Source organism: Caretta caretta, chromosome 2 (assembly GCF_965140235.1).
Source record: "Caretta caretta isolate rCarCar2 chromosome 2, rCarCar1.hap1, whole genome shotgun sequence".
NCBI lineage: Eukaryota > Metazoa > Chordata > Testudines > Cheloniidae > Caretta > Caretta caretta.
Window position 1 is genome coordinate 171,472,641 of NC_134207.1, and position 26,595 is coordinate 171,499,235.

At 42.2% G+C, this 26,595-nt stretch overlaps 1 protein-coding gene and 1 long non-coding RNA gene across 4 annotated transcripts in view; one reads left to right on the forward strand and one right to left on the reverse strand.

Moving 5' to 3' along the window:
- The window catches only part of RAMP3 (receptor activity modifying protein 3), a 101,506-nt gene extending 83,639 nt beyond the window's left edge, over positions 1-17,867 (reverse strand). The window contains exon 1 of one of the 3 annotated variants that reach the window (XR_012667131.1): positions 17,539-17,867. Coding sequence is in view for 2 of the 3 variants with exons in the window: in XM_075125581.1 (XP_074981682.1) it covers positions 17,539-17,824 (286 nt within the window). In the remaining variant the exon portion in view is untranslated. Of the gene's footprint in view, positions 1-16,959; positions 17,293-17,538 lie in introns of those variants that run through there. The other 2 variants (XM_075125581.1, XM_075125582.1) reach the window with 2 other exon arrangements.
- Positions 1-26,373, forward strand: part of LOC142071134 (uncharacterized) — a 29,306-nt gene extending 2,933 nt beyond the window's left edge. Inside the window, exon 2 of the long non-coding RNA XR_012667132.1 lies at positions 25,690-26,373. This is a non-coding gene — a long non-coding RNA (uncharacterized LOC142071134). The remainder of the gene's footprint in view (positions 1-25,689) is intronic.
- The last annotated feature ends 222 nt before the right edge of the window (positions 26,374-26,595 follow it).

A 26,595-nucleotide genomic window follows, 5' to 3' on the forward strand; every position in this document is an offset into this window, starting at 1 on the left:
CTCCAAGGGAAGTGCGTCTTGAGGGAGCCCGGCCAGGGCAGGCACGTGCCTGGCTGATCACACCACTCCCGAGGGACCAGAGCGATTCCCCGCCCCGGGACCAGGTTGCACTGCCGCTCAGCCTGGCAGACACAGTTACCTCCCAGCAGGGCAAGTGAGTGTGGCTGGGAGGGAGGGCATGGGGGAGTGGGTTTCTTGCAGTGGGGGTGCTGGGCTATGAGGGGGCAAGGAAGATGTGTATGTTGGGGCATTAGGGAGTGGGGGTTGTGTGGGGGGTGCTGGGAAGTTGTGGTGTGGCTGTGGGCAGGGGGGTGCTAAGCAGGGGTGGGTATTGTGCACGGAGCTATGCATTTGTGGGAGGGGCCTGGGGGGGCGCTGGGCATAGTGGGGCGGCGGGGGCTCTGGCCATAGGGAGTCGGGAGGATATGGGGTTGGGGGGCTGTGTGTCGCGGCATGGGCCTGCCCCCTGAGGGGAAGGGGCATGCTGGCAGCACAGGGACGGGTGGGCCACTATGTGTCTGGCAACTGCCAGTTTGTAAATAGTGCCCTTGCACTGGGCTGGGCAGAGCAGGGCTGCCCCTGCCATGCCATGCCATGCCACATTGCCCCTGACTGGCCCCTCGCTCTGGGGACTGACCTCCATGTGCCATGCTCCATTCCCTCCATGGGGGCCCACAAATAAGTTTGGCGCCGGGCCCACAAAAGATTAATCCAACCCTGGGCTCAGCAACAGCTGTCCCTGGTCGAGCTAGTCCAGTAGCGTGCAAGCCACTGAGCCTGGTGCCCACCCCATTGGGCAGGGCTGGGGGCAGTACAGCAATGCTGGAGTAGTTGCTTGTGTGGGGTGCTGGCTTCTGCGAGCAGTGACCAGATGTGCAGCTGCTTTCGCTGTTGCCATTCCTGGTAAAGCCCTGCAGCTCCTCGGCTATCCGCTTTATAGCCGCGGATATCCGCATCTGCGAATATAAATTTGGTATCCATGCAGGGCTCTACCCACTGTTACTGTTCCAAGCAGAGACTTTCAAAGGTGACTAGTAAGTTATAGGCACAACATTACTATTTTATCATGGGAGCTGTGCATCTAAATCCCCTACTCAGCAACAAAAACTTAACCAGAGATGTTAAATTATGATTCCATCATAACTTTTCTGTCTTATTCAAATTCTGTAGAATTAATTCATCTAAAAGAAATATAAAGTGACAGTCTTCACAACAACTAATCTGTAGCTGGCAGAGAAACTAATTATTTAATATCAGTATCATTTGCATGAAGTAAACTCACTTCACGTTCTTAAATGGATGACACAAACAATTATACAGATTAGTTCTCAAGTAGATTTTTACCCTCCTGGGAACCATAGCTCAGATCCTTCCCAGAGGAGCACTGTTCCATAAAGAAAAAAAATCCCTTTGTTTCAAAAGTATAACTGAGCTCGTAGAATCAGGAACTGCTTTTGGCTGACTCCCAGCACCACATGCAGGGAGTCTATGGTGCTCTCTCCAAGAGGTCTGCATCAATCCAAGTCTAGCAGTGCAGAACTGCAGAGAATTAAGCTAGTCAAAAGATGATCCAGTGTAAACCTGTTAAAAGGCAAACAGAAAAGCCTTACAAACACAGAGAGGAGGGATAGCTCAGTGGTTTGAGCACTGGCCTGCTAAAGCCTGGGTTGTGATTTCAATCCTTGAGGGGGCCATTCAGGGATCTGGGGCAAAAATTGGGGATTGATCCTGCTTTGAGCAGGGGGTTGGACTAGATGACCTTCTGAGGTCCCTTCCAACCCTGATATTCTATGATTCACTCCTAAATTGCTAATGGTTGAATTCACATCTGCATGCAGGCCCCTTGTGTGATACACAAGAATCACCCATTAAGGGTACAAAATAGTATGGAGAGCCTTAAACAAGCTCTTTGCACTGGGATGAATTTTTCCTTAGCAGAAAATATGTGTATGCACTTTAAAAATACAGATAATTATAATTTCAAATAAAATGGGGGGGGGGGTTATTTCCTCCTTTGCTTACCACACAAGACCACAGACCAATGATCCATGTTTCTCCTACAACATAATGGGCCTGATCCTATGCCCGCTGATGTTACCTTGGCATACCCTGCAGCTGTCTGCAGAGCGCTGTAATCTGCAAGTGGTTGTGTTGTGGGAGAAACCTTAAATCTTAAACTTGGCTCATCATAAGCTGTTCAATTCAACTTTAAGGCCATATAGGTGTTTCTCTCTATGTTCATGTGTTGCCTTGAACAACAGAGTCCTGGTCCTGATTGGGATCTTTAAGTGCCACTGAACTACAAACACTAATTCTTGAGTGCATATGCACCTTATGGAAAAGTTCTATAGAATTTAATTAAAATGAGGACATTCCTATAGGCTTTTTGGACCATCCCATGCAAAATTCTATTTCAGTTACAGAATTTTAAAGGACAGTTTAAAAAACTCTAGAAAGAGATTATTTTCTATTACATTATATGGGTTTTTAGTGTAGCTTCTATAGAACTCTGATGGTTTCATCCCTAGTATATTCTGCACAATTTTTCAAGAGTATGCCTGGATGTTTACTTTTTAGAACATAACATAAGAACGGCTTGCTGGGTCAGACCAAAGATCCATCTAGCCTAGTATCTTGACAGTGGCCAATGCCAGGTGCCCCAGAGGGAATGAACAAAACAGGTAATCACCAATCATCAAGTGATCTTTAAGTGCCACTGAACTACAAACACTAATTCTTGAGTGCATATGCACCCTGTCGCTCATTCCCAGCTTCTGGCAACAGAGGCTAGGGACACCATTCCTGTCCATCCAGTTTTACACCAAAACTGTTCTTTAAGAGATTCATTTCTTTAAGAGACCTTTATTTTTAGGATGGCTCTGCTAATTTATAAAATATAGTTTGACAAAAACATCAAAAAGTCACTGGATAGTTACATTTTCTGGCAATCTTAACAACCTTCCTTTACCAGTTAAATTTTCTGTTTTGTTTTTGTGACTGGAGCACTAAAAGTTGATTATTTTAAGTGCTACTCCTTTAACCATTTCAGTGCTGCCTAAGATGGAGATGCATTTTGCCATATGTGCTCCCATATCTACATAGTAAATCTTTTCACGGGCCTTTATAGAACACCAATCTGTGTAATATCCAGGTGCTAAAGTCCTCAGTGAGCTGTTAACAGCACGTGCATTACAGGTTGCCATGTCCTGCTATGGTAGATGCCAGCAGCAAAAGGGTTAAGTGGGCATGATTGTTATACTCGGCCCATACCAATAAAGGGGCAAAAGCCAAGGGTCTGAAAAGACACCATAATGTTTTGGATATTTTATTTTCCAAGCATTTGTACTTATACATCATCACATCCTTGTGAAGTATTTTTTTTGTTGTTCCCATTTTACAAGCAGGGAAACGAAAGCAGAGTATGTTCAGTGATTTACACAAGACCACAGGGGGAAGTCAGTATCAGTTTTGGGAAAAAGCATTTCTAACACCCAGTTCTGCGCCAGGACCACTAGATCACAGCTCCCTCTGTCTCAAAGAAACAGTTTCTGTCCAAATGAAGTGTGTTATAGCGACGAACATCTCTATCCAAAAGGTGTATGTTAGGTGTGGCTGGGCAACATTATGGTTAAGGTGCATGCAAAAAAAAAAAAAAAAAGGTAACAGCTGAGGTGGAGTACAAAGAATGTCAGCTATCTAAATTATTCCTATGGAGCTTATGCCTTCAGTCCACAGATTGCAATGGAAGATGACCATGGGACTCTAGGATAATATATGACTCTTAGCCTACCAATCTACAATGCACCACAGGAAGCAAATATTTTTAGCACGTGTGATGCTATGTAGTCTTTAGCCAAAGAAGCATGAAAAAACTAAAGCAAAGGTGATGTGGCATAAAGTGTACTTATAATACGGAAATATAAAGGTCAGCCCAATACTGGCTTAATTCAACATCTATTCACCTGTAAATGGCAAGTACAGTATGAGTCCCTCAAGGCAAATAAGGACTTTAATCACAGGAACTGCATGGGAGAGCCAAATGAGCTTATATTTTTTTAAGCCTTGGGAAGGGGAAGTGACCCACGTAAGTTTCACACATGAGGGTCACAGCACACTCCCTCCTGAGGAAGTGTTTATAGCATGGGATACTTAAAGATGTTTAAAACTTCTTTTTCCCTTGAGAAGCAGAACCTTTAAATCAAGATCCTGATATCACAGGAGATCAGGGAAATGTTGTTTTTCCCTTGCAACAAGATTACCACCCTGATTACCTTGCCCACCCACAGTTTATTTGTGCTCTTCTTGCAGCCTGTTCATGCAGCTAACCAGTAACCGGTTAAATGTCCTAATGTTGATGTGATTTCATCGAAGTCAATTTCCCAGTAAAGTCCATATGTACCATAAGAGAATAATTGTGCCTGAGGTTCTTGAAACTGCCCAAGCGTTCTGTCCTGAATTCCAGGTTGTCAGGTCACATATGAGCACATAAGACTTTTTATGACAGAACAGTACTTTCACCATGGCAGTTACAAAGTAGCAACCAGATCCCAGGCCTTGGCACATATTGTTATTTATATAGCATCATACGGTAGGTATGCATTGCACTCCATAAATAAATAAAGTAATAGGTCCCTGCCCCAAGGGAAGAGCTCTGTGTAAGCTCAAAAGCTTGTCTCTCTCACCAACAGAAGCTAGTGCAATAAAAGCTATTATCTCACTCACCTTGTCTCTCCAACATACTAAAGTGGCATTGGGGGCAGGTGTTTTTGCAACAATTCTCATTTGCACAAAAGAGAACCCAAGTATATGAAATGACTTGAGCCCAAATGACAGAGCCCAATTCCGTTACACTGGTGTCACTCATTAACTTCAGTGGAATTTACACGTGTCCAACTGAGGGCAGAACTGGGGCTAATGGAATTGAGTTTCCCCACGAAGGGAAAGTTGTGATGGTTCTTTTTAGAGGAGGCAAAGGTTCAAAGCTCCATATTTTCTTTGATCTTACTGTTTCACAAAATACCACCAGTTCATTTTAAAAATTTCAATGGTGAAGACAACACTACAGGACAAAGAGACATTAGATGGAGGGTTAATCTTGTCACTTTTTTTCTCTACCCCCCTCCTTATCTTCATGCATAAGAACTACACTGCAGATTTATTACAGATATGACTGAAAATAATAAAACCAAGGCCGTTCACAGTTAAGTGTTCCATAAACATCTTCTAGCCCTTAAGTTATACCGACAGGAACAAGATGACTTAGTCTGTGTTTCACCTTTAAACTGTGGCTTTCTTTGCTTTTGTCAATTTACCTTTCTGCTATATTTTATCTCGACATGTTATTAAGAAAAAAATCAGAAGGAAGGTAACATGTACAACACCACCCAGCCCAAGCGCAAAAAGACGTTCTATTTGAAGATGATCTGCAGCCACACTGTAAACTGTGGGAAACAAGGGCTGTGTTAGGGGGGAAGCCAATAAACATGCATGGGAAACAAAAAAAGAAAACACTATATGGGAAAACAAGAAACACAGTTCTTCCCCTGGATCCCTGGAAGTAATCCAAACTCAGTGAAAGCGTACAAGAGTCCCCAGTGCCTTATATTCCAGCTCCTAAAGATCAGGCTGGAAAACAGAAGCGAGTCTGCTCTCAAGGACAGGCTTTGAGATGGCTTCTCCTTTGAGCTCAAAGGTAGTGATCCCTTGATCCAAAGCAGTATCATCAAGCACCATAATTACTGCACAGCAACTTCATTTTAGACAATATCCAAACCATCTTCAAACATTTTTCCTCAAATCTCATAGGGCACTAGTGTAGATTAAATAGTTAAAATGTCTACAAAATCTTAGATTTTAAAAGAAGCTTTGTGTCTGGTTGTACTAGAACAATATACGTTTGTATAGAAGTCAGAAATCAAAAGCAAAAGTATGTTTTGTTTTTCAAAAAAGCATCAGAACTAATTGTATACCTAGGTTATTCCCACCTAGGCTTAGAACTTCTATTTTACAGCTGGGCCACAGATAACAGGGTTGGAACTGATTGCTTAGTTTAAGGTAGCCAAACTCCCTGCATTTTTGCAGGAGACTTTTCATAATTCTTTATCGACAACACAAATAGCATGCACTTTACTCTAGCCTTGACTGCTTTGAAAAAGGATTAATCCGTAAGCTCTCTGATCACTTGGTTGAATGCAAAGAAGTTTCAGCTTGGCAAATACGATTTAAAACGGAAGTGTTGACACACTCTGAGCCAGGTGTTTATCATCTCTCTTCACAATGCAAGATATGTTTGGTACAAATGCTATAATTAAGGCTGCAGATCAGTATCTGTAATCTCTGTGCTTTCACTTGCCCCAAAGTGTTCGTCTTGGACTGACATTTTCTATGCTTGATCTCAGACAAAAGGCAATTTTTTTGGTGAAAGTTTGAAGGAAGCCCTTTTAGCCACTGTTGAGTTATATGAAGCTGGAGAATAAGAAGCAGGGGAACTTCTCCATCCTTCCCCAAAAATGAATCAACCATTTTTCCTATACAGAACTGAAAATGGCTGAACTTTGAAAGCATATGGAGTCTCAGATTTTAAGGCCAGAAAGGACCATTATGATGGTTTAGTCTGACCTCCTAGATAACACAGGCCATAGAACAGATGCAGGCAAACTTTTTGACCTAAGGGCCGCATCAGGTTTCTGAAATTGTATGGAGGGACGGTTAGGGGAGGCTGTGCCTCCCCAAACAGCCAGGCATGGTCCGGTCCCCGCCCCCTATCTGACCTGCCCACCGCGCTTCTCATCCCCCGATGGCTACCCTGGGACTCCTGCCCCATCCAACCCCCCCCGTTCCCTGACGGCCCCCCAGGGACCCCAGCCCCATCTATTCCCCCCCGCTCTCTGTCCCCTGACCACCCCCAGACCCTCCACCCCATCCAACCCCTTCTCCCCTTCCTGACTGCCTCCTTCAGGGACCTCTGCTCCCATTCAACCCCCCTGTTCCCCACCCTCTGACCACCACAACCCCTATGCACACCCCCAGCCCCTGACCACCCCCCAAACTCCCCTGCCCTCTATCCAACCCCCCACACACACACACACCCGCTCCCTGCCTCCTTACCGCACTGCCTGGAGCACCTGGCGCCTGGCTGGCGGCGCGTTTGCACCAGGACAGGCAGCCGCGCTGCTCAGCACAGAGCACCGGATCAGGCCGCGGCTCTGCAGCTGCACTGCCCCTGAAGCTTGCTGCTCCGCCACCCAGAGCATTGAGCCGGCGGACCAGTGAGCTGAGGCTGCGGGGGGGAGGGGGGAACAGCAGGGGAGAGTCTGGGGGCGAACCTCCCAGGCCAGGAGCTCAGGGGCTGGACAGGACAGACGCGCGGGCCACATGTGGCCCGCGGGCTGTAGTTTGCCCACCTCTGCCATAGAACTTCACCCAGTAATTCCTGCATCAAGGCCATTACAGCTGTCTGAGCTAGAGCAGAACTTTTAGGAAAACATCCAGTCTTGACTTAAAAACTGCAAGTGGTGGAATAACCACCCCATCCCCGGGGAAGTGTCCATTCTGGAGCATGCCCCCGAGTTTTAAAGGTATTTAGGTGTTGCTCTGCTCTGCATTGCATTGCCTAATTGACTTGGAGCCTAAGTCTTTTTTTCAAAGGCATCTTAAACACTTAGGAGCATAAATCTAATTGACTTTCAATGAGACTTAAGGACTCCTCAATACTTAAGTCACTTTTGAAAGTGAGACCTAGGGCCCAACTTTAAAGGTATTTAGGCACCTAACTCCCATTTATTTCAATAGGACCTAGACACCTAAATAGCTTTGAAACTCTGGGCACTAGTTTCCTAAGTCAGTTATGCACTGAAGGACTGAGTGGAGCCACACCTACAAATCTGGGCCTATGTCTACAAACAAGTTTTTAAAACAAATTGGTTTGGTGGTAAAGTACAAAGCGGTTGGGTGGAAAAACAATCCCACATCTAAGCTTGCTCAGTAAGCAACAGCTAAGATCTTAAGCAGAAGACCCAAACTCTTTTACAACATCCCAGTCCTGCGTCAGAGCCATAAGGGCACCGCACAACGGGAATTGGGCACCTGATGCCCTTAGACCACTTTGGAAATCCCAGCCTTGAAAAGGTAATGTTATTGATTAAGCACAGGAATGTTCTTCCACTCTTAAAATCAAATGCAAACAACAAAAAACTACATTCATATGACATTCAAATCACTGAACTAAAATAAAGAAAGCCAGGAAATTCAAATGTTTTAAGGGGCCTGATTCTCCTCTCACATCACTTACATGTGGGTATAACTGCATTGGCTTTGATAGAACTATTTCTGATTTACTCTGACATGGGTGAAGGAGAATCAGGCCCAAGGTTCCTCCAGCAATATTCACTCTGCCCCATTGCTCATTAGTGTGTATTCTGTGGCAGCAGTTTTCACACTGTGGGAACATGTAGCATTGGTGAGATGCACGCCAGTCAGATGGGATGCAGGTTGATTTATCAGAATAAAAAACCCTTCTTGGTCTGCTGATCAAAATGAAGTTGGAATGCCAGGTGGGTTTGAATATTCAGTGTGGTACACTACTTCTTCAGTTGAACAATAATAATACCTAACTCTTATCCCACACTTTCCATCAGTAGATCTCAAAGCTCTTCACAGTCTTTAATGTCTTTATCCTCGCACCACCCTGTGAGGTAGATAAAGTACTACTGTTCCCATTTTACAGATGGGAAACTGAGACACAGAGAGACTAAGACCCAGATCCTGAAAAATGTTCAGACTCCTAACTCCCATTGCAATCAGTCAAAGTTAGGAGCCTAAATACCTTTGTGGATCTGGACCTAAGTGACTTGCCCAAGGTCACACAAAGTCTATGGCATAAATGGGAGTTTGAGCATTCCTGTTTTATGGTATATATTTAACAACACTATATTAGGCTGCTCATTTAACAGTAAAACAGGAATAGGTGAGGTTACGCATGTGCCATGTGACAGAGTTAATGTTGCTGTAAGAATTTTAACTTCTATTTCCCAGTTTGTTTTTTATAACTGTGCAAGCCTAATACTGTATTAATATTAAGGATGCAGTTATATGAATGTGCACATTTATGCTATTAAATCCAGTAATCTAATAATACAATATAGGGAACATCTGGCCACATCTCTCCTGTGACATGAAGAGCTCTGTTAGCAGCAAAAGTGGAGTGGTTCTACTGCTCAGGGAGTGGGGCAGGGGCCCACGCTGGGGTTGCTCTCCCTGTGTGCTAACCAGACCCCTGCTCCACAGAAGCTCCCTGTGCACTGCCAAGCAGCAGAGATTTGGTGATAGGGCTGAGAGACGACCAAAACAAAAGGCCATCCCCCTGCCCCAGCGCAGGGCAGGCAGATGCTGCAAATACTACTTCAGCCCTCACAATGTAGGACTGGCCGTGAAGCAGCAAACTCCTGCTGCTGCACTGCCCGCTCAGGGGAATTTCTTCCTCCCAGCCTTCAGAAAACTCCCTAGTGCACAACTCTGCCACTCAGCAAAAGACAGAATTGGGGCTGTGCATGTGCATGCATGTCAACAACTTCTCTGTTCTTGCTCTCTTGCGCCCAGTCCCATAAAGACTTAGCCAAAGACTTTAAAGGCTGAAGGATCAGGGACTTTGTCCATGGTCCTTTTGGTGCCTTGCTTGCCCTTAGACCATGCCAGGAGAATTTCTGGAGGGCTTGTCTGCATGGATGCTGGAACTAGGGCTGCTGCCACACCCTGCGGCTTGAAGTAGTAACAACAATCTATGGTTTCCTCCTTCAGCACTCCCCCTATAAAAACTGTTCCAGCATCACTGCTCGTCAACTAATCCAGCAGTTCTCAATATGCTCAGACCAGCAACTTGGCAATTAATCCCCTTTTCCCAGTCACCGCTTCTCCAGAACTGAAAACAGGTGGGCAACACACTGAGAACAAGATACCCTTTACTTTAAGATAAAGTAGAGAAAATACAGAAAATAAAAGGATAGATCCTTAAACATGTAGCCTTCAACAGACAAGAGGATGCAAAAAAACGTCACAGAGAATTTGGCAAACATAGCTCTGAATTCCCATCAGAAATGAAGGCCATTACTAAGGGACACCAATGAGATCAGGTCAAGCTGTTCTCAAGACAGAGGCTGTCTTCCTCTCTGGCCGTTGAACCATTTGTAACAGCTCTCACACATTTGAAATTCACTTCAGGGAAGAACAAACTTCTCCCTGGTACTTTCTGGATTAGTTTCAGGGAAGACATTAAGTCAAGATATTATCTTAGAGCAGTCCTGTAAAGTTTTAGGAAACCTTTTGTTGGCTCACATTAACTTTTCCTATTGACTCATACAAATGTAGAGCTGGAAGGGACCTCAAGAGGTCATCTAGTCCAGCCCCCTGTGCTGAGGCAGGACCAAGTATATTTAGACCATCTGTGAGAGGCGTTTGTCCAACTTGCTCTTAACAACCTCCAGTGATGGGGATTCCACAGCTTCCCTTAGAAGCCTATTCCAGAGCTTAACTACCCTTGTAGTTAGAAAGTTTTTCCTAATATCTAACCTCAATCTCCCTTGCTGCACATTAAGCCAATTACTTCTTGTCCTACATTCAGTGGACATAGAGAACAACTGATCACCATTCTCTTTGTAACAGCACTTAACATATTTGAAAACTGTTATCAGGTTTCCCTGAGGGTATATCTGCAATTAAAAGCCCGCAGTTGACCCATGCCAGCTGACTTGGGCTCAGGAGGCTCAGGCTGAGGGGCATTTTAACTGCAGTGTAGATTTGTAGGCTTGGGCTACAGTCAGGCTCTAGGACACTGTGAGGTGGGAGGATCCCAGATCTCAGGCTGCAGGCCAAGCCTGGAAATCTACACTGCAGTGAAACAGTCCCACAACCTGAGCCAGCTGGCATAGGCCAGCCATGGGTGTCTAATTGCAGTGTAGACAAACCTTCAGTCTTCTTTTCTCAAGACTAAGCATGCCCAGGTTTTTCAACCTTTCCTCATAGATCAGGTTTTCTGAAACTTTTATCATTTTTGTTGCTCTCCTCTGGACTCTCTCCAATTTGTCCACATCCTTCCTAAATTGTGGTGCTCGAACTGGACACAGTACTCCAGCTGAGGCTTCACCAGTGCTGAGTGGAGAGGGACAATTACCTCCTGTGTCTTACAAACAACATTCCTGTTAATACACCCCAGAATGATATAAGCCTTTCACAACTGCATCACACTGTTGACTCATACTCAGTGTGTGGTTCACTGTAACCCCAGAGCCTTTCCAACAGTACTACCAACTACCCAGTTATCCCCCATTTTGTAGCTGTGCATTTGATTTTTCCTTCCAAAGTGTGGTACTTTGCACTTGTCTTTATTGAATTGCATCTTGTTGATTTCAGATCAATTCTCCAACTTGTCAAGGTCATTTTGAATTCTAATCCTGTCCTCCAAAGTGCTTGCAACTCCTCCCAGCTTGGTGTCGTCTGCAAATTTTATAAGCATACACTCCATTCCATTATCCAAGTCATTAATGAAAATATTGAAGATCACCAGACCCCGGACAGACCCCTACAGGACCCCACTAGACTCATCCCTCAGTCTGACAGTGATCCATTGATAACTACACTTTGAATATGGCTTTTCAACCAGATTTGCAATCACCTTTTATTAATTTCATCTAGACCATATTTTCCTAGTTTGTTTATGAGAATGTGAGGAGTATGTCAAAAGTCATGCTAAAATCAAGATCTCTCCCTCATTCCCACCTCTTTTCTGGGGCTAGTTATATAGCTTTCTTAGGGCTGGCCTACATATAAATTTGCGCCAAAATAACAATCTTTTTATTTCAGTGCCAGTCTGTATGGACACTCTTATTTCAAAATTAAATTGTATTTTGGAATAAGTATCCTATTTCAATTTTGTTTTTTATTGAAATAGGACTCTTATTTTTAAATCAGAAAGTGTCCACACACAGACTTCCACCAAAAGTGTGAATTAAGACTTGTGTCATTATTACAGTGGAAATGTGCATATGGGGGAAGGTAGTCTGCTACGAGAGAGAGAGATGTGAGAAGTAAACAAAGCCGCAGAATGATCACAAATGGTATTTAGCAAGCAAAGTTTTTCACTGACCCCTTTGCACAATTTCTTTTTTTTTTTTTCCTTTCTTATTTTTGGTGAAAGTAGGTGGAATTTGATTTACTTGCAATTAGGGCAACCAGTGAATAAACTGTGTAATCAGCACTGAGGTGGTGGAAAGAAACAGCATCTCAAACAAATAACAATTTGACGGTACAAGAAAGAAATATGGCTTAAAAAGCAGAACCACCACAGCTAGTGCACTTTTTACTGAGGACATGCCATCCTACACCAGGAACTCATCCACAATAATATCCTTATAAAATTGTGTGTGTGTGTGTATACACAACGTATATATATATATTTTTAAATCACACACTATGAGACCGTTTCATTCCCATGTAAAAAAAAAGAGTAAGAGCCAAGTACTGGTCTCACTTAAACTGGTGTAAATCAGGAGTAACTCCACTGAATTCACTGGAATTGCATCAGTGTAATGGGATCAGAATCAGTCTGCCAATTTGTGTGTGTCCCTCTATTTCCTATCTTTAATCTGGAATGTATCTCTAATCTTGTAGGTGTCATTCTTCTTGACTTCTGGGACCAGCATGGTTTTGCTCCAATATTTGATGCTCTCTGCTGCCACCCACAGCACATCCATGTACATTCTCTCATGAACACAGTACATTTTTCCAGAAACCTTAACTGTACCGAGTCTGAGTCGGTACACTGGGGTCTGGGTAGACCTCAGAAATCTTCAGGTTACGGGGGGAGGGGAAGAGGGGGAGAAAGGACGATGGAAACAGTGAAGTATGGTGGAGCTGTGCCAGGATCTAACAGCAACTTGGAAGCAAAGGCTGCATCAGCATTTGTCTGCTTTGCTTCAAAAGTGATGGCAATAGCATCCGTTAATTATATTTCCTGTTGATTGCTGTTTGAAAACATGCAGGATGCCTAACAAACAAAAGCAGCGCTTTGGCAGAGTAGTGTATTGCTAAGCTGGTCTGGTCTGTTTCAAAATGAGATGTTCTCATTTTAAGAGTACACACAGACTCATACTTATGTCTAACTGACTGACACCTGATCTATTGTATTCAATGTCATTCCCACGCTGATTTACACTTCCTTCATCCCAACCCTTTCAGCCACAAAACAGTGGACCAGATTCATCAGTAAGATGATATGGAACTTTTTTTCAAATTTAATCAATTTTTTTAAAAATCATTCATCTGTTTCTCTTTCTCACTGGAATCCAATCTTACATGGAGTTGAACTTGAGGGGACTCTGTATTTACAAAAGGCACGCAAGTACCTTGCAGGATTGGGTCCTTCTTATAAATCTCTTGTGATAATCAGCAGTGTGGATTTGTAGTCCAGAGCATGAGATACAAGAGTGGGAGCGGGGAGCCATATTCAGTTTTCAGATCTGACACTGATTTGCTGGGCAACTCTGGCAAAATACTTAGCTTCTCTGTGCTACAGTTCCCCAGCTGTAAAATATAGTGGTAATGATACTTTACAACTTTGTAGAATGTTTAGAGATCTGGGCATTAAAGTGCTAAAGATCATGATAGTTATCACGTTTCTACTTTAACATGTTTTGCTGAGACAGATGCCTGTACAATTTAAAAAAATATGAAGTTTCACTTTAAATGATAACTTCTTACACTTATATAGCACCTTTCATCCTTACCTATAGACACAGCACTACTAATAAGCAACCATCTTTACAGGATGGAGGGGGAAATGTTTGGAAAAGAATGCCAGAACAATTACTCTTGTAAAATATGCTACTAGACTGTTAAATCACTGTTCACTCAAAACCCTGCTCCACCACTGACTCCATGTGTGACATTGGGCAAGTCATTTAGCTTCTCTGTTCCCCATCTGTAAAAAAAAATGGAGATAATAGCATTTCCCTGCCTCACAGGGATGTTGTGATGAAAATACATTAAAAGACTGTGAGGCACTCATATACTAAGGTAATGGCTGCCATGTAAATTAAATAAGATAAATAGATGTGCAGAACAGGCTCTCAAAATATACACTTTGAGTAATTCAACAGGAGCATTGACTGATCAACCATAACAACATTTGACTGAAAGAGAAAGGGCATAAGGGTCAGTCAGTGTTTAAAGGTTTCAGGTTACAGATCGTGAGCTGTAGCTCAGGAAAGCTTATGCTCAAATAAATTGGTTAGTCTCTAAGGTGCCACAAGTCCTCCTTTTCTTTCAGTGTTTAAACTGGATCATATAGAAGTAAAAACAAGGAGGAACAACCATGGTTCAAAGCGTTCAATTAAAGTCAATATCCCTAGGGAATCACTGATTCTAGGAACCATGTTTGTATTACTTGCCATCAGAAGAATCAGTGCAAACTGCAGTTGGCTTACACTTACGACAATTATTGAGTAATATTTTAAATAGTCAGATTCCACATTGTGAATTTTTTAGTAATCATAAAAAGTTTGTTTTAAATCAGGGAATTAGTTTGGTTCCATTTAGATCTTTGTTGTTCATGCAAAATCCATCCCTTCGCTTCTGACCAAAAGCAATCCATTGTATACCACCATGAAAATCAGTTCTTCAGTGACATTCAGTTAGGTGAGCAACTGGCCTAGGCAAGAAACTCTAGTCTGGGACTATACCTATTAGTGTCTCTGGTGAGAACTGTGTGTAATTGTTGGAGGTACAGGAAGAGTAGTCCTCAGTCTGGGAATAAATCCTTAAGAAACATGTTTCACTTGTGAGAGTCATCGCAAAGTCTAATGCTGAAAGTTTCTCATACTCAAAAATAACTGATTCTTTTTCTGTGTTCAGCCGGGAAGAAATCAACCATTAGGTGTCAGGAACGTTTGTATTCTGAAATGCATTTTAAATGGAAATGTACAAAACATTTGACTGCATAAGGTAGGTTTCAAACAGTGTTGAGAGAAAAAGCCACCAAAATGAACACTTTACTTTTTTTAAAAGCAAAAAATGTTATGAGAGGGCTGTCATTTCTGAAAATTGTCAGAACCAGATGTTCCTCTTATTTAGAGGCCTTTTCATGTAAAGATCTCTAACTTCTGGTCTTGCAAGGTTTTATCCCCTATAAAGTACTTGGAATACCCTTTTAAATACTCTGGGCCTGATTCTCCTCTCACTTACATCTGTGTAAATCAAGAGTAACTCCACTGTGATCACCTGAGTCACACTGGTGTAAATAAGATCAGAATAAGACTCGGTCAGTAACTTTGGATTTGACTGTAAGGTTTTAAATCTTGAATTCGTAAAGACAGCTACAAGGGGAAAAAATGAAATCTCAGTGATTAACAACATAGTGTAAACTGAAGTTAAAGAATGAGAAAAATCTGAAAGGTATCTGCACAATTACAAGTAGCTGTTTGAGCAAATCCTAAATAGAATCATCCAGCCTCCGGACCATGAAAATTCCCTGCTTCCCAAAGAGAGGAGAGGGAGCCCACACTGAAGCTAGTGTGAAAAGGATGAATATAATTCAGAAGTTAATTAATTCATTCTTCCTGGAAAGTGAGCATATATAGTAATGTATTTCTTGACTCATCTCCTGGCAAAATTGGCTTACGGGATGTTGGGCTGGTGGTCAACACCTAAGTTACCAATCTTGCAGCTCTCATTCAAGGAAAATGAGCCCTGTGCCTGAGTGAGGACTTTGGGAATTGGCCAAATCTACAAGAAGCCAGCTACCATGGCAAAGATGATTATTTTACAGAAAAATGTGCTCCCTTAGTTAATATCAGTGCGAGAAGAAAGGGGGAGAAAGCCATACAGTTCCTGGGTGCACAACCCCAATTCAGTTCTCAACACTTTTCAGGATTTTGGTATCTTATTTTTACATTTATTCACTCTTGTTCTCTAGTTCTTACAGCAGCCATCTGCGGCATGGCTGAGAAGGAGGTGGTTCCGTGCCTGTCACGGCATCACCAACACCCTGGGCGAAATGTACACATCTCTCACGCTGTAACTAATTGATAAGGCGTGTGTGGGGAAACAAGGAAAGGGCTGGAGAGAGCTTCTCCTTTCTCACCGGGATACTATCAGAGGTCTGTTCCCAGTGCTTGATATCACAGGAAGAGATTCCTTCTGCTCTTAGAAAAACCCTCTCCCCAAACAGACGATCTGTTCTTTTATAACCCAGTCGCCTTTCCCTAGTTTTTGATTTTCACCTCATTTGCTGGAGCTGTATATTAAAAATAGACTTCAGCTAATATAGTCTCACAAAAATGCCTATGACACTAAAAAGCCACTAACCTTACAAAATACAACCCTGCACATCTTCCTTGAGGACAGCCACAAACTCATTAATGCCTTAGGGAAGGGCTTCTTTTCAGGCTCCCTTACTCAAATGAAGTGAGCTGTAGCTCACGAAAGCTCATGCTCAAATAAATTGGTTAGTCTCTAAGGTGCCACAAGTACTCCTTTTCTTTTTACTCAAACTGTTACTGAATAATTTAAGTGAGGTGGGAGTTAGGGAGTGAGAGGTTGTGTATGATTTTATTACATGCCAGAGAGAAAACACCCTTATTGAAATCACCTTTCTGGAAGGGCTCTGCTTCTCCAGCAGAATCAGGACTAGTAGAAAGGATTTACATTTCCACATTTACATTCAGCTAAAGATGCCTGGCAAAAATCGATTCCGTTTCCTTGTAAGGGAAACCCACAAACCAGTACGTTAAACACTTTTGTTGCTAGGGTAATATAATAAATGCTTTAAGTTATTTAAGACAAAACTCCTTCCTAGAACAGCAAAGACTCATAAATGCTAATAAGTTAGGAGTGCTAATAACTTCTCCAGGTGCTTTTACTGATCATTTGCCCGAGATGGTCTGAGCATCAGCTTGCAAGCCAGCTACTTACCGCACAGCGCAAAAAGGAAAAGTTGCACTAGCCAGAAAGCATGCGTCTCCATCCCGCAGTAGGAGCGACCAGGACTCAGAGCCTAGGGGGGAAAGCGCCCGCATGGGGAGGAAAGAGGGCGGCAGGTCTGCAGCCACCAGCACACACACACCTCGGATCAACCACACGCTTTCCTGTCAGGAAACCCCTCTTCATTCCTTTGCATCAAAGCATAAGCAGCAGCAGCAACTGGGGGTGGGTGGGCGCCCGCAAGCTTTCCCCCAGCTCCGCTCCTCCTCCCTCTCCCTACCCTGAGTTGCGATCATCAGCCTCTCAGCAGCACCAATCAACTCCAACTTCCATTTCTCATTTTTGCCCACCCCCGCTCCCCCGCCTTGTTTCGTCCTCCCCCTTTCTCCGGCTCGCCTTTGGACTGGGAGGAAGGAGGAGGAGGATGTCGTTGTGGCTATTCTGGGATCCTCCAGGGCAGCCGATGGGGAGTTTCGCGCAGCTGGAGGTTTCTGAGAAGGAGGAGAAAGGGGGAGGCCCACAACGGAGGCGTTTGCCTGCACAGCTGTCTGGGGCGAGAGTGAAACTGACCAGCAGGGAGCTGGGGCGGGGGTGTGTGCGCGCTTGTCTCTCTGCCTGTTATCTGAGCCTCTTGAGCCCCTGGCTCTCTTTGTGTGGCTCCTTGGGTGACCATCTGCAGCGTGCCTTTGTGTCTGTGGGTCTCTCTCCGTCGGCTTGTGTGTCCATCTGTCTGCCTGCAGTAATCGTATTCTCGTCGGTCCCTCCTTCCACACAGAAAAGGGGCGGGCCCCGGTTGCCCATTGATCAGTAAAATTGTAGTCGCAAACCTCTCCTTTAAAGTGGGAAGTTTTGGCATTTTCTCTCTTCTCTTTGGCAACTCTCACCCATAGGCTGACTCACCCATAGGGCAGGTACCATCTTGTTCGGCGCATAGTTGGCGTGAGCTAAACTTCTGCTGAGATATGTTCCTCGATACCTTTTCTCATGGACAACATGAGTTATCTCAAATGCCAGTGTGTTATTTAAAATTTAATACCTATAGATCGGCAGCCGCTACACTTTTACAAAATATGTAGTCCAGGACAGAACAGCCAGTAGCCTTAAGCAAGTGCTGGATGTGTTTTAATGCTGCCATTTCACTTCTGCATGACCGTGTCCAGGGGGGGAACCATACATTGCTCATTTTCATCAATATTTAAACCCTATTTTCCTCGATCCATAAGCATTTGAAGTTAGCTTCCTGATTTAAAAATGCCAGGAGGCAAAGCAACAAGGAGAGCCTTCCTGGAGACCTAGCAAGACAACTAAAAACCATGTATGCTGTTCAGTTTCATACACAGCAGGAAAGTATTTCTAGATAAGCAGAAAGATTGCACCTAGGGAATTACATTTCAATAGTACATGAAGTCGCTGTCACTGATAAAGTCAGATTAAGCACACCATTTAGAATTTTTAAAAAATAAACTTTTATAAAACCGAATGTTATAATATATTGCATTTTATGTGTGTGCCTGTGTATACGTTTATTTTTATGAATACTATGTGTGTGTAATGTTTCAATTGATTGGAAACTCTGCCAGGGAAACAGCCTTTCAAAGCAATTTGGAGAGGCCAAAGCAGGGTTTGGAGAGTCCAAACATTGCAGCATGGTGCTATTTATTGCAGGTGTAAGGCAAGGTGAAATTGACTATAAATCAAAGTGAAATTGACTCGCCAATTTTTATTGTCCAAGCTGAGAGAAATGGAAAATGTAAACAAATCACATTAAAGGTTTTAAGTCTTCAGTACTATAATATAGCTATGGGAATTAAGTCTGTAAAGATATTGTATTGAACTTGCTAGTGTGTGCATGCCACTATTTTCTCCTGGATGGAAGCATATCTGGTGAAATATCAAAGGCCCTAGACAACTAATAGCTATTGGAGATCATGCTTTAGCTGCAGTGATTAGCACTTCTGCTTCTAAAGGAGGAGCTGAGTTCTATTCCCACTATCCACATGAAGTTTTGAGTGACCACTAACACGGCTGTTCCTCTGAAACCTGTCTGTATGCTTAATGATAACCATGACATTCTATATAGGCACAGGCTTGCTACCCTATGATGTTTATTGATTGTTTCTTTTTTTAAAAAATAGGATTTTGGCAGATGTCAATTTTCCCTTATAAATCATAAATATTTAACAGTCCAGGGACTTAGAGGGGACATGATCTACACTAGCATTTAAGATATGTTCTGCTTACTATACTGGTTATCAAAGTTTTTTGACACAGGATACAAAGATGTGGCCAACGCATAAGAAACATTTCAAATAAAGAATCAAGTTTTGTTTTTATATAATGTGGCCAGTGTTTCTGGTCACATGTTCATTCCCTTTATCTGCTTCAGAGTGGAAAAGTCACTGCACAAAACACATAGCAAATATCTTCTATGAAAGTAATTGTTTTCAACTTGTAAAATTCAGCGGATCTTTCCCCCGGTCCCACCCATTTTAAGCTTACTTCTGAAATACCATAATGCAAATAAAACCCTATGGCAGAATAATAGCTGAAATTTAGAGGAAGGTGCACTAAGTTGGAGATAGTGAAGCTATTTTAAATTCATCGGCTAACTGCTTAAACTGACATTTTCAGCAAACTGAACAAAAATGAATAATTCTTAGAAGCAGATGTATTTGTGAACACCTTGTGAGCAAAAAGGCTTTAGGATTAGCACCTTCGATGTGATGTAACTAGTTATAGATGGGCCTTCAGTTACCATCCTGACACTCACTGTCATAACCATACAGCTCCGTAGCCTAGAATTCCTCCTTACCTGTAAGGGGTTAAGAAACTCAAATAACCTGGTTAGCACCTGACCAAAAGGACCAATGGGAAAGAAGATACTTTCAAATCTGGGTGGGGGGGTGGCGCGAGAGGAAAGGCTTTGTTTGTGTGTTCTCTTGGGAAGCAGAGACGCATCAGGTCAGACAACTCCTCCTACAAACCATCCTAAAATGAGTCTCAATATTGCAAAAAGAGAAAGAAAGTAAGGCAAGGCTCATTAGATTATCTTGCTAGAGGGAGGTTTATTTCTGTATTTTGTAACTTTGAAACTAAGCCTAGAGGGAGTTCTGCTGTGTTTTTGAATCTTTTGTTACCCTGTAAAATTATCTTCCATCCTGATTTTACAGAGGTGATTCTTTTACCTTTTTTTAAAATAAAATTCTTCTTTTAAGAACCAGATTGATTTTTTCAGCATCCTAAAACCCAGGGGGGTTGATCTGTGCTCACTTTGTAACCAATTGGTTAGGATATTATTCTCAAGCCTCCCCAGGAAAGCAGATGTAAGGGTTTGGGGGGATATTTTGGGGGAATAGGAACTCCAAATCAGGTCCTTTCCCTGATTCTTTGTCTAAATCACTTGGTGATGGCAGCGTACCCTCCAAGGACAAAGGATTTGTGCCTTGGGGAAGTTTTTAACCTAAGCTGGTAGAAATAAGCTTAGGGGGGCTTTCATGCGGGTCCCCACATCTGTACCCCAGAGTTCAGAGTGGGGAGGGAACCTTGACACTCACTAATAATGTTTCACGCCCATCAACAGCTCTATGAAATTTACCTCTTCAGGAAAACTGAAGTTTATATTGTGCAGTTACGGTTCAGTAACAACAACATGACAGTAAAAAGCTATTACACTAGGATATGAGAGATCTTGCAAATACCAATTATCCATGTATAACTCCATACCCCTCCACCTACAATATGTGATAGCAGTACTCCCAAAAGTACAATTTGTTATAGTTCCCTGAAGTACTGCCTTGACAGAACATCACCATAGTGTGAGCCATCCAGCATTTTCAAATGTTCCAATCCCATTTCTGGAAGTCTGACTTTTAGTCCTACTTCTCAATAAAATAATGGTAATAGCAGCTTGGTAGTAGTTCCAATACAAAACTTCCAAGGACCTATTGTGACATAACACAAGATCGAGTCAAATAAATAGCGGGATTTATTTATTTACTTCATGACCTATGGCAGGTAACAAGTATCAGAGGGGTAGCTGTGTTAGTCTGAATCCACAAAAACAATGAGGAGTCCGGTGGCACCTTAAAGACTAACAGATTTATTTGGGCATAAGCATCTGAAGAAGTGAGTTTTTTGCCCACAAAAGCTTATACCCAAATAAATCTGTTAGTCTTTAAGGTGCCACCAGACTCCTCGTTTTTATGCCAGGTAAGGTAATGAAATATCATGCTTCAGGGCCCAGGGTTAAGCTGATCCACTGTGGATGTCAGGGAGAAACTGATTATACCTAGCATGTTGTGGAAGCTGCTGGGTTGCTATTCGCCTCTGACAGAGCAGTATTCTAGTCTAGATGGACTGATGGTCTCATCTGGTACTGAAGGGTAAATTTTACTTCCCTATACCCTAGGGCCAATAAATCATTTTCTTTGTATCCAAAGGTACATTAACATTTTCAAGATAGATTTTAATTGGACCACTCATTGGAGTGAGGGCTGGACGACTGGGCCTAAGTTCAGCTCATCTCTATTTTTAGCTAAAATAGGTCAATTTGCACAGAACTTTTTAAACTTTCGGTTCCCATTTCATGCTTCTGAAAGCATGCCTTCTTTGTTCTACAAGTTTAAAAAAAAAAGAGACATAAACAGGTAATTAAAACTGTGTTCTCCTCTGAACTCTGTTTGCATAATTTCATACAAATGTTTTATCCAAGTCTTTTTCACCAGAGAAAATATCAAACACAATGATAAATGGACTACTACTATGACCAAAGAGAAATATTCTTCAAAGACTTTGTATGCATTTAAAGATTATGTGAATTTTAAGCAAAACAAATTCTATGGTCTTAAATTCTTTTCTCCTCTATGATCTGGTCTGAGCAGAGAGAAAATGAAGATAGATTTGTATGTAAATATCTTGATTCCCAGACGGAAACAGACACAGACTGGGAAAACACCCACAAACACTCAAATCAACTTGGACTCCTTTCTTGAAAGAAGAAACATATGAGAAGATCCCTGCACCTGTGCAAAGCCTCACTCACTTCAGTGGATTCTTGATGCCTAAAGTTGACACCTAAATCCAAAATGTAAGTATCTAAATATAAAAGTGACCTGATTTTCAGTGGTGTTAGATTGTGAACTCTTGGCACCTCTGAAAAAATAGGCCAGTTTACCAAAGGTGATAAAATATGATCTGGCTGCCTAACTGTAGGCAGAAAATGTTGGCCTTAAATTGGAAAAAAAAACAAAAACAAAAAAAAACAAAAACCCACACCCGACCCCTCAAATATTTTTATTATTTTTGATATTTTGAAGTGTATTGAGACCAGTGCTTAATTTTTGCCAGGGCTGAGCCCCATCACCTCTAGGCTTGGCAGTTCATAGCCCCTTCACTCCAGGGCTTGCTGCATCAGTTATGAATGTAAAAAAATTGCTTGAGCCCCAGCACCTCTTTCATTACAAATTAAGCACTGATTGAGGCAAACAACGTTAGAGACATTTAGATACTCGGCATCATAAAGCCAGCAACTGTGGGTAGTAAAAATGGATTCACAACTGTAACTTCTTAGTTCTGACAGCAAAGGAAAACAGAACAGATGTGTGGGGAAGAGAGGGGATATCTCAATTGGAGGTTCCTGTAACAAATAAATAACTTGGGAGACTGGTCAGGTCTTAGCTTGGTTGCTATAACAAGAGGGGAAGGAGTTGTCATATATTAATTTTTCCAGTGTATAAAAATGATCCCATTCTAGGCACATGAAAAAAAGAATCTTTCAAACCAAACAAATGCATTAATCCTTTCACACAAAAGGTCAACCACCAGTGATAGTAAAGACTCTAAAAACAGCCACTCTGACCCCTTCCTCATCTACTCCTCTTCAAATCACCTCAGAGGAAGAGTCCAGGCAAACAGAGAAGTCAAACAACATTCCTGAAAGTCAACACATGCAATCTTTGTTTTACTGGGTGGGGGAGTGAATTCCAGAGTCAAGGGCCGTCCATGGAAAATGTCTTCTGATTTCCCCCAGACGTACTCATCTAGTTAACTGAGTGCTTGAGCCTGGCAGCACAGTCTAGAAGAGGATGGGACAGGGAGTCAGACAATATTCTATCCCCAGCTCTGCTAATGAACCACTGTACGGCTTTGGACAAATCACTTATCTTCCCCGTGCCTTGCTTTTCTCAACTCTATAATGGGAACACCAACCAACACTGTGAAGAGCTTTGCAGATGAACAGTGTACTGGAAATACTAATTATTACAAGTCTTAACTCAACTGATCTGAGTTATTTATGTGCTATAAAGAGGATATTTACAACGCACCTGAGATCTAGACCATATCAGTTAAGATTTGCAGTTCTTTCCCACTGTTTTTCCTCCTGCAGCAAGAAACGTCCTATAGCAAGAAACATCCTAAAATTGTTCTCGTTTGTGTCATAAGCACCGTGATCCTTTCCTCCCATTGTACATGACTATTCTTCTCTTTCTACATCAGGCAGAAGCTTTAACTTAAAAAAAAAAAAAAACTTGGCTCAGGCACAGAAAATAAATCTTGTTTTAATTTTCAAAGTGATAGCCTCATGAAATACACAGAATTATATTTCATCTTCAACCAAATAAAGCTAAAATTCATTCATAATTGTTTAAGATAGTAAAGAGTTTATTCACTGTCACATGTGCTGTAGCCATTGGGCTTTTTACACAGAAAATGCATTGAAAACTGTTATGATAGGCTGCTGGAGTGCCTTTCAGAATGCCAGTGAGAAATTTGCAGACTGTTCCACAAGTGATTGAAGTCTGTTAGAATAAAAGGAAGTAAGTCAATGAGGAAAATGGGAGAGGTAGGATGGGAAATGTTTTAACAATAAAAATACTCTGTAATTACATATAAGGACTTTTGGATAAAAGCTACTAACAATTCAATTACACCATCTTGGCACTCTCAGTAAGGGATATAAAAGGATCATTTTATTGACTTCTGTAATGCAGCTGGCTCTGCGGTGAAACAAACACTACACAGCAGCCTAGAATAGAAAATAAAGGCTACCCAAATTTAATGTGAACTCAGGAGTTCTGACTTCCAGCCTGATAGTAAAACCATTCTTGCTTCTGAATCATTCTACTTCTAAGATTTTACTAAACCACCTTGTGCTGTGATCTTGTATCAGTTCCTGTATTTACTTGTATGAAAATGGACAAATTAGCCTTCTTAGACACATGAAAGACACAGTCTTAGACTGTGAACTAAGCAGGATAAAGCTGGTTCAGTACTTTCATGAGAATCTTCCATAAAAAAAGGTCAGAAAGAAGTAGTACTATGCAAATATAAGGGCATTACCAGTGCAAATAAAGTGATTCGGGTACACAATGTGGACTGCAACATAGTGTATTTAAATGTTTTCAGATCTATATAAAAAAATTTCTCCTTTTAAAATAAGAAATAGAAAAAAAGATGCATGTCTGCATTAAAGTGATTTCAACTAGCTATTATATTCACACAGTTGTGACTCTGTTGTAACAAATAATCCTCTTTTTTAATCACTAAATCTTTACCGCCCCAAAGCAACAACAATTTGTGCACAATTTATGCCTCTTTACTCAAACTGATGAAAACAGTCGCAATTCCCACAGCATTTGCCACAAGATTACCCTGACATATTTAAACAAAAATAAAATCCCTTTACAGTACATTATGCAAAGTTCTAAATATTTCAGCTTATTTGCAGACAATAATCTAAAGAGACTGTTCTCAACACCATGCATTACTGCTACACAAATCACACATAAAATTCCTTTTTTCTTTTTCCTGTTTGAAAAACTTGTGTGTGCTAGGAGGAGGAGCTTCTGTTGGTGTAAGTATACCTCCCCGAGCAATGGTAACAGTAACAGAAACATTAACATTCTTGTATTGACCTAGTTACATTCACACTGGGAGTTTGGTCAGCATACCTCTGAGTAGCATAACCTCGATAGCATTTATCACCATGTATTTTTGACAGGTTTCCACGCCCCATTTAGGGCTTATATCCTGCCCTCCTTTCCCATTTCCATTAGTGTTGAGGTTTGGCACCGTCGGCCATTTTGAAATTTTGAGTACTCTTATGGTACTCTTAGCCAATAGTTTAGGACTGCCGTTGCTTTCCCTCCCTAAGTAAGGAGGAGCTTCTATTTAAATGTGTCTGATGATTAAAGATGGCTGCACCTAGAAGGCTCTGGCCAACATCGGCAGTCAAGCCTCTCATGAAGAGACGTTATACGGTTGCTGCTATGGGACCTGAAGAAACAAACATACAGTTGTGGCAAACAGTGTTTGAGATGGGTCATGGGAGTGGGGAAACAGGGATAGCTAATGATGTCTGTACCCACAAGAACGACACAGTGGAGAAACAAGAGGCCAGACCACTGGGCCAAGATTTATTTGAGACTCCGGACCCAGGGTGGGAGAACCTAAACAATTCAAACAAAGGGCTGTATGGAGACGAGGCACAGGAATGTTCTATGTAAGAACGTTCAAGGGATGGCTTGGCAGGGACCCGGTCACTGGTGCTCAGTTAGCTAGAGCCTTTTGGATCAAGCCTGCCCAGAGACATATTGCGTTTGTTGTTTTTAAAAGCTGCATATGGAAGGGGTCTCTTGATACATGGTGTAAAAGGTTTTAAAATCATGTTATGAAAAAGTACAAAGATGCCTTACACGTATGTCTTACTGTACATTTTTTCAGCAGCTGAGCGATGGTTCTTCAGAGGGCTTGGAGGTTCTGGACACCGACGCCGAGTGGATTGGGCCCGATCGGTTTTTGCCCAGACCCAAAACCAGATGCTCAATGGAATGCTGTAACAGAGGAGGATGCTTATTCTATAGGCCTGTACTATCTAAAGTTGAGGGAGAAATTCAGTATTAAGCCTGTGCAAGTTCATAACCGTAAAACCGTGATACATCCAATTGTACGAGAGGCTGTGCATGAAATCATCAAGAGCTGCCTGAGAGAGAAACAAAATGAGGATTTTCCTGGGTGTGCTATAGATGCCCTCAGTCAGAGGCATGATGACTGTATGTACTGGTCTTTAGATGATGTGAACTGTAAAATTAAAGAAATTAGCAGTAGTTTGTGTATGAAGAGTGTGTTAAATATCATCATCACCACATTGGGATGCGCTGCAGTGCCTCTGTTTAACCCAGGAACAGTTAGCTCTAGGGGCAGAATTGGTGGACAAAGTGACAGAGGCCGAGGACCCAAATAGCATTTTAAATGAAATCAAACCGACAGATAAATGTTTAATGCGAAATGTTGAACGTCTTCTTCGTTCAGCAAATTATAAAACCTCGCTAAGAAAAAACACTAACAGTTAGAACATGTTTTGGGAACAAAACAGGGCGTGTTATAAAATAAAATAGTTGAAAATAACTGTGTGAAGCATGTTTTTATGGAGTTCAAGGGGTGTGGGGTTCGTCAAAAAAGAAGTAGGTTGCCCCCATGGTATGCGTGCAGTTAGGTTACAGTTTGTCAACAACAAGAAGAGGTATATGAGCGGCCTGTTCCTCTAACAAAGGCCCACCCACCCCATCCAGTCCTGGTGCTTGTGCATGAGGGATATAGGCTGTTGGGGCATCTGGACCACTGCAAAGC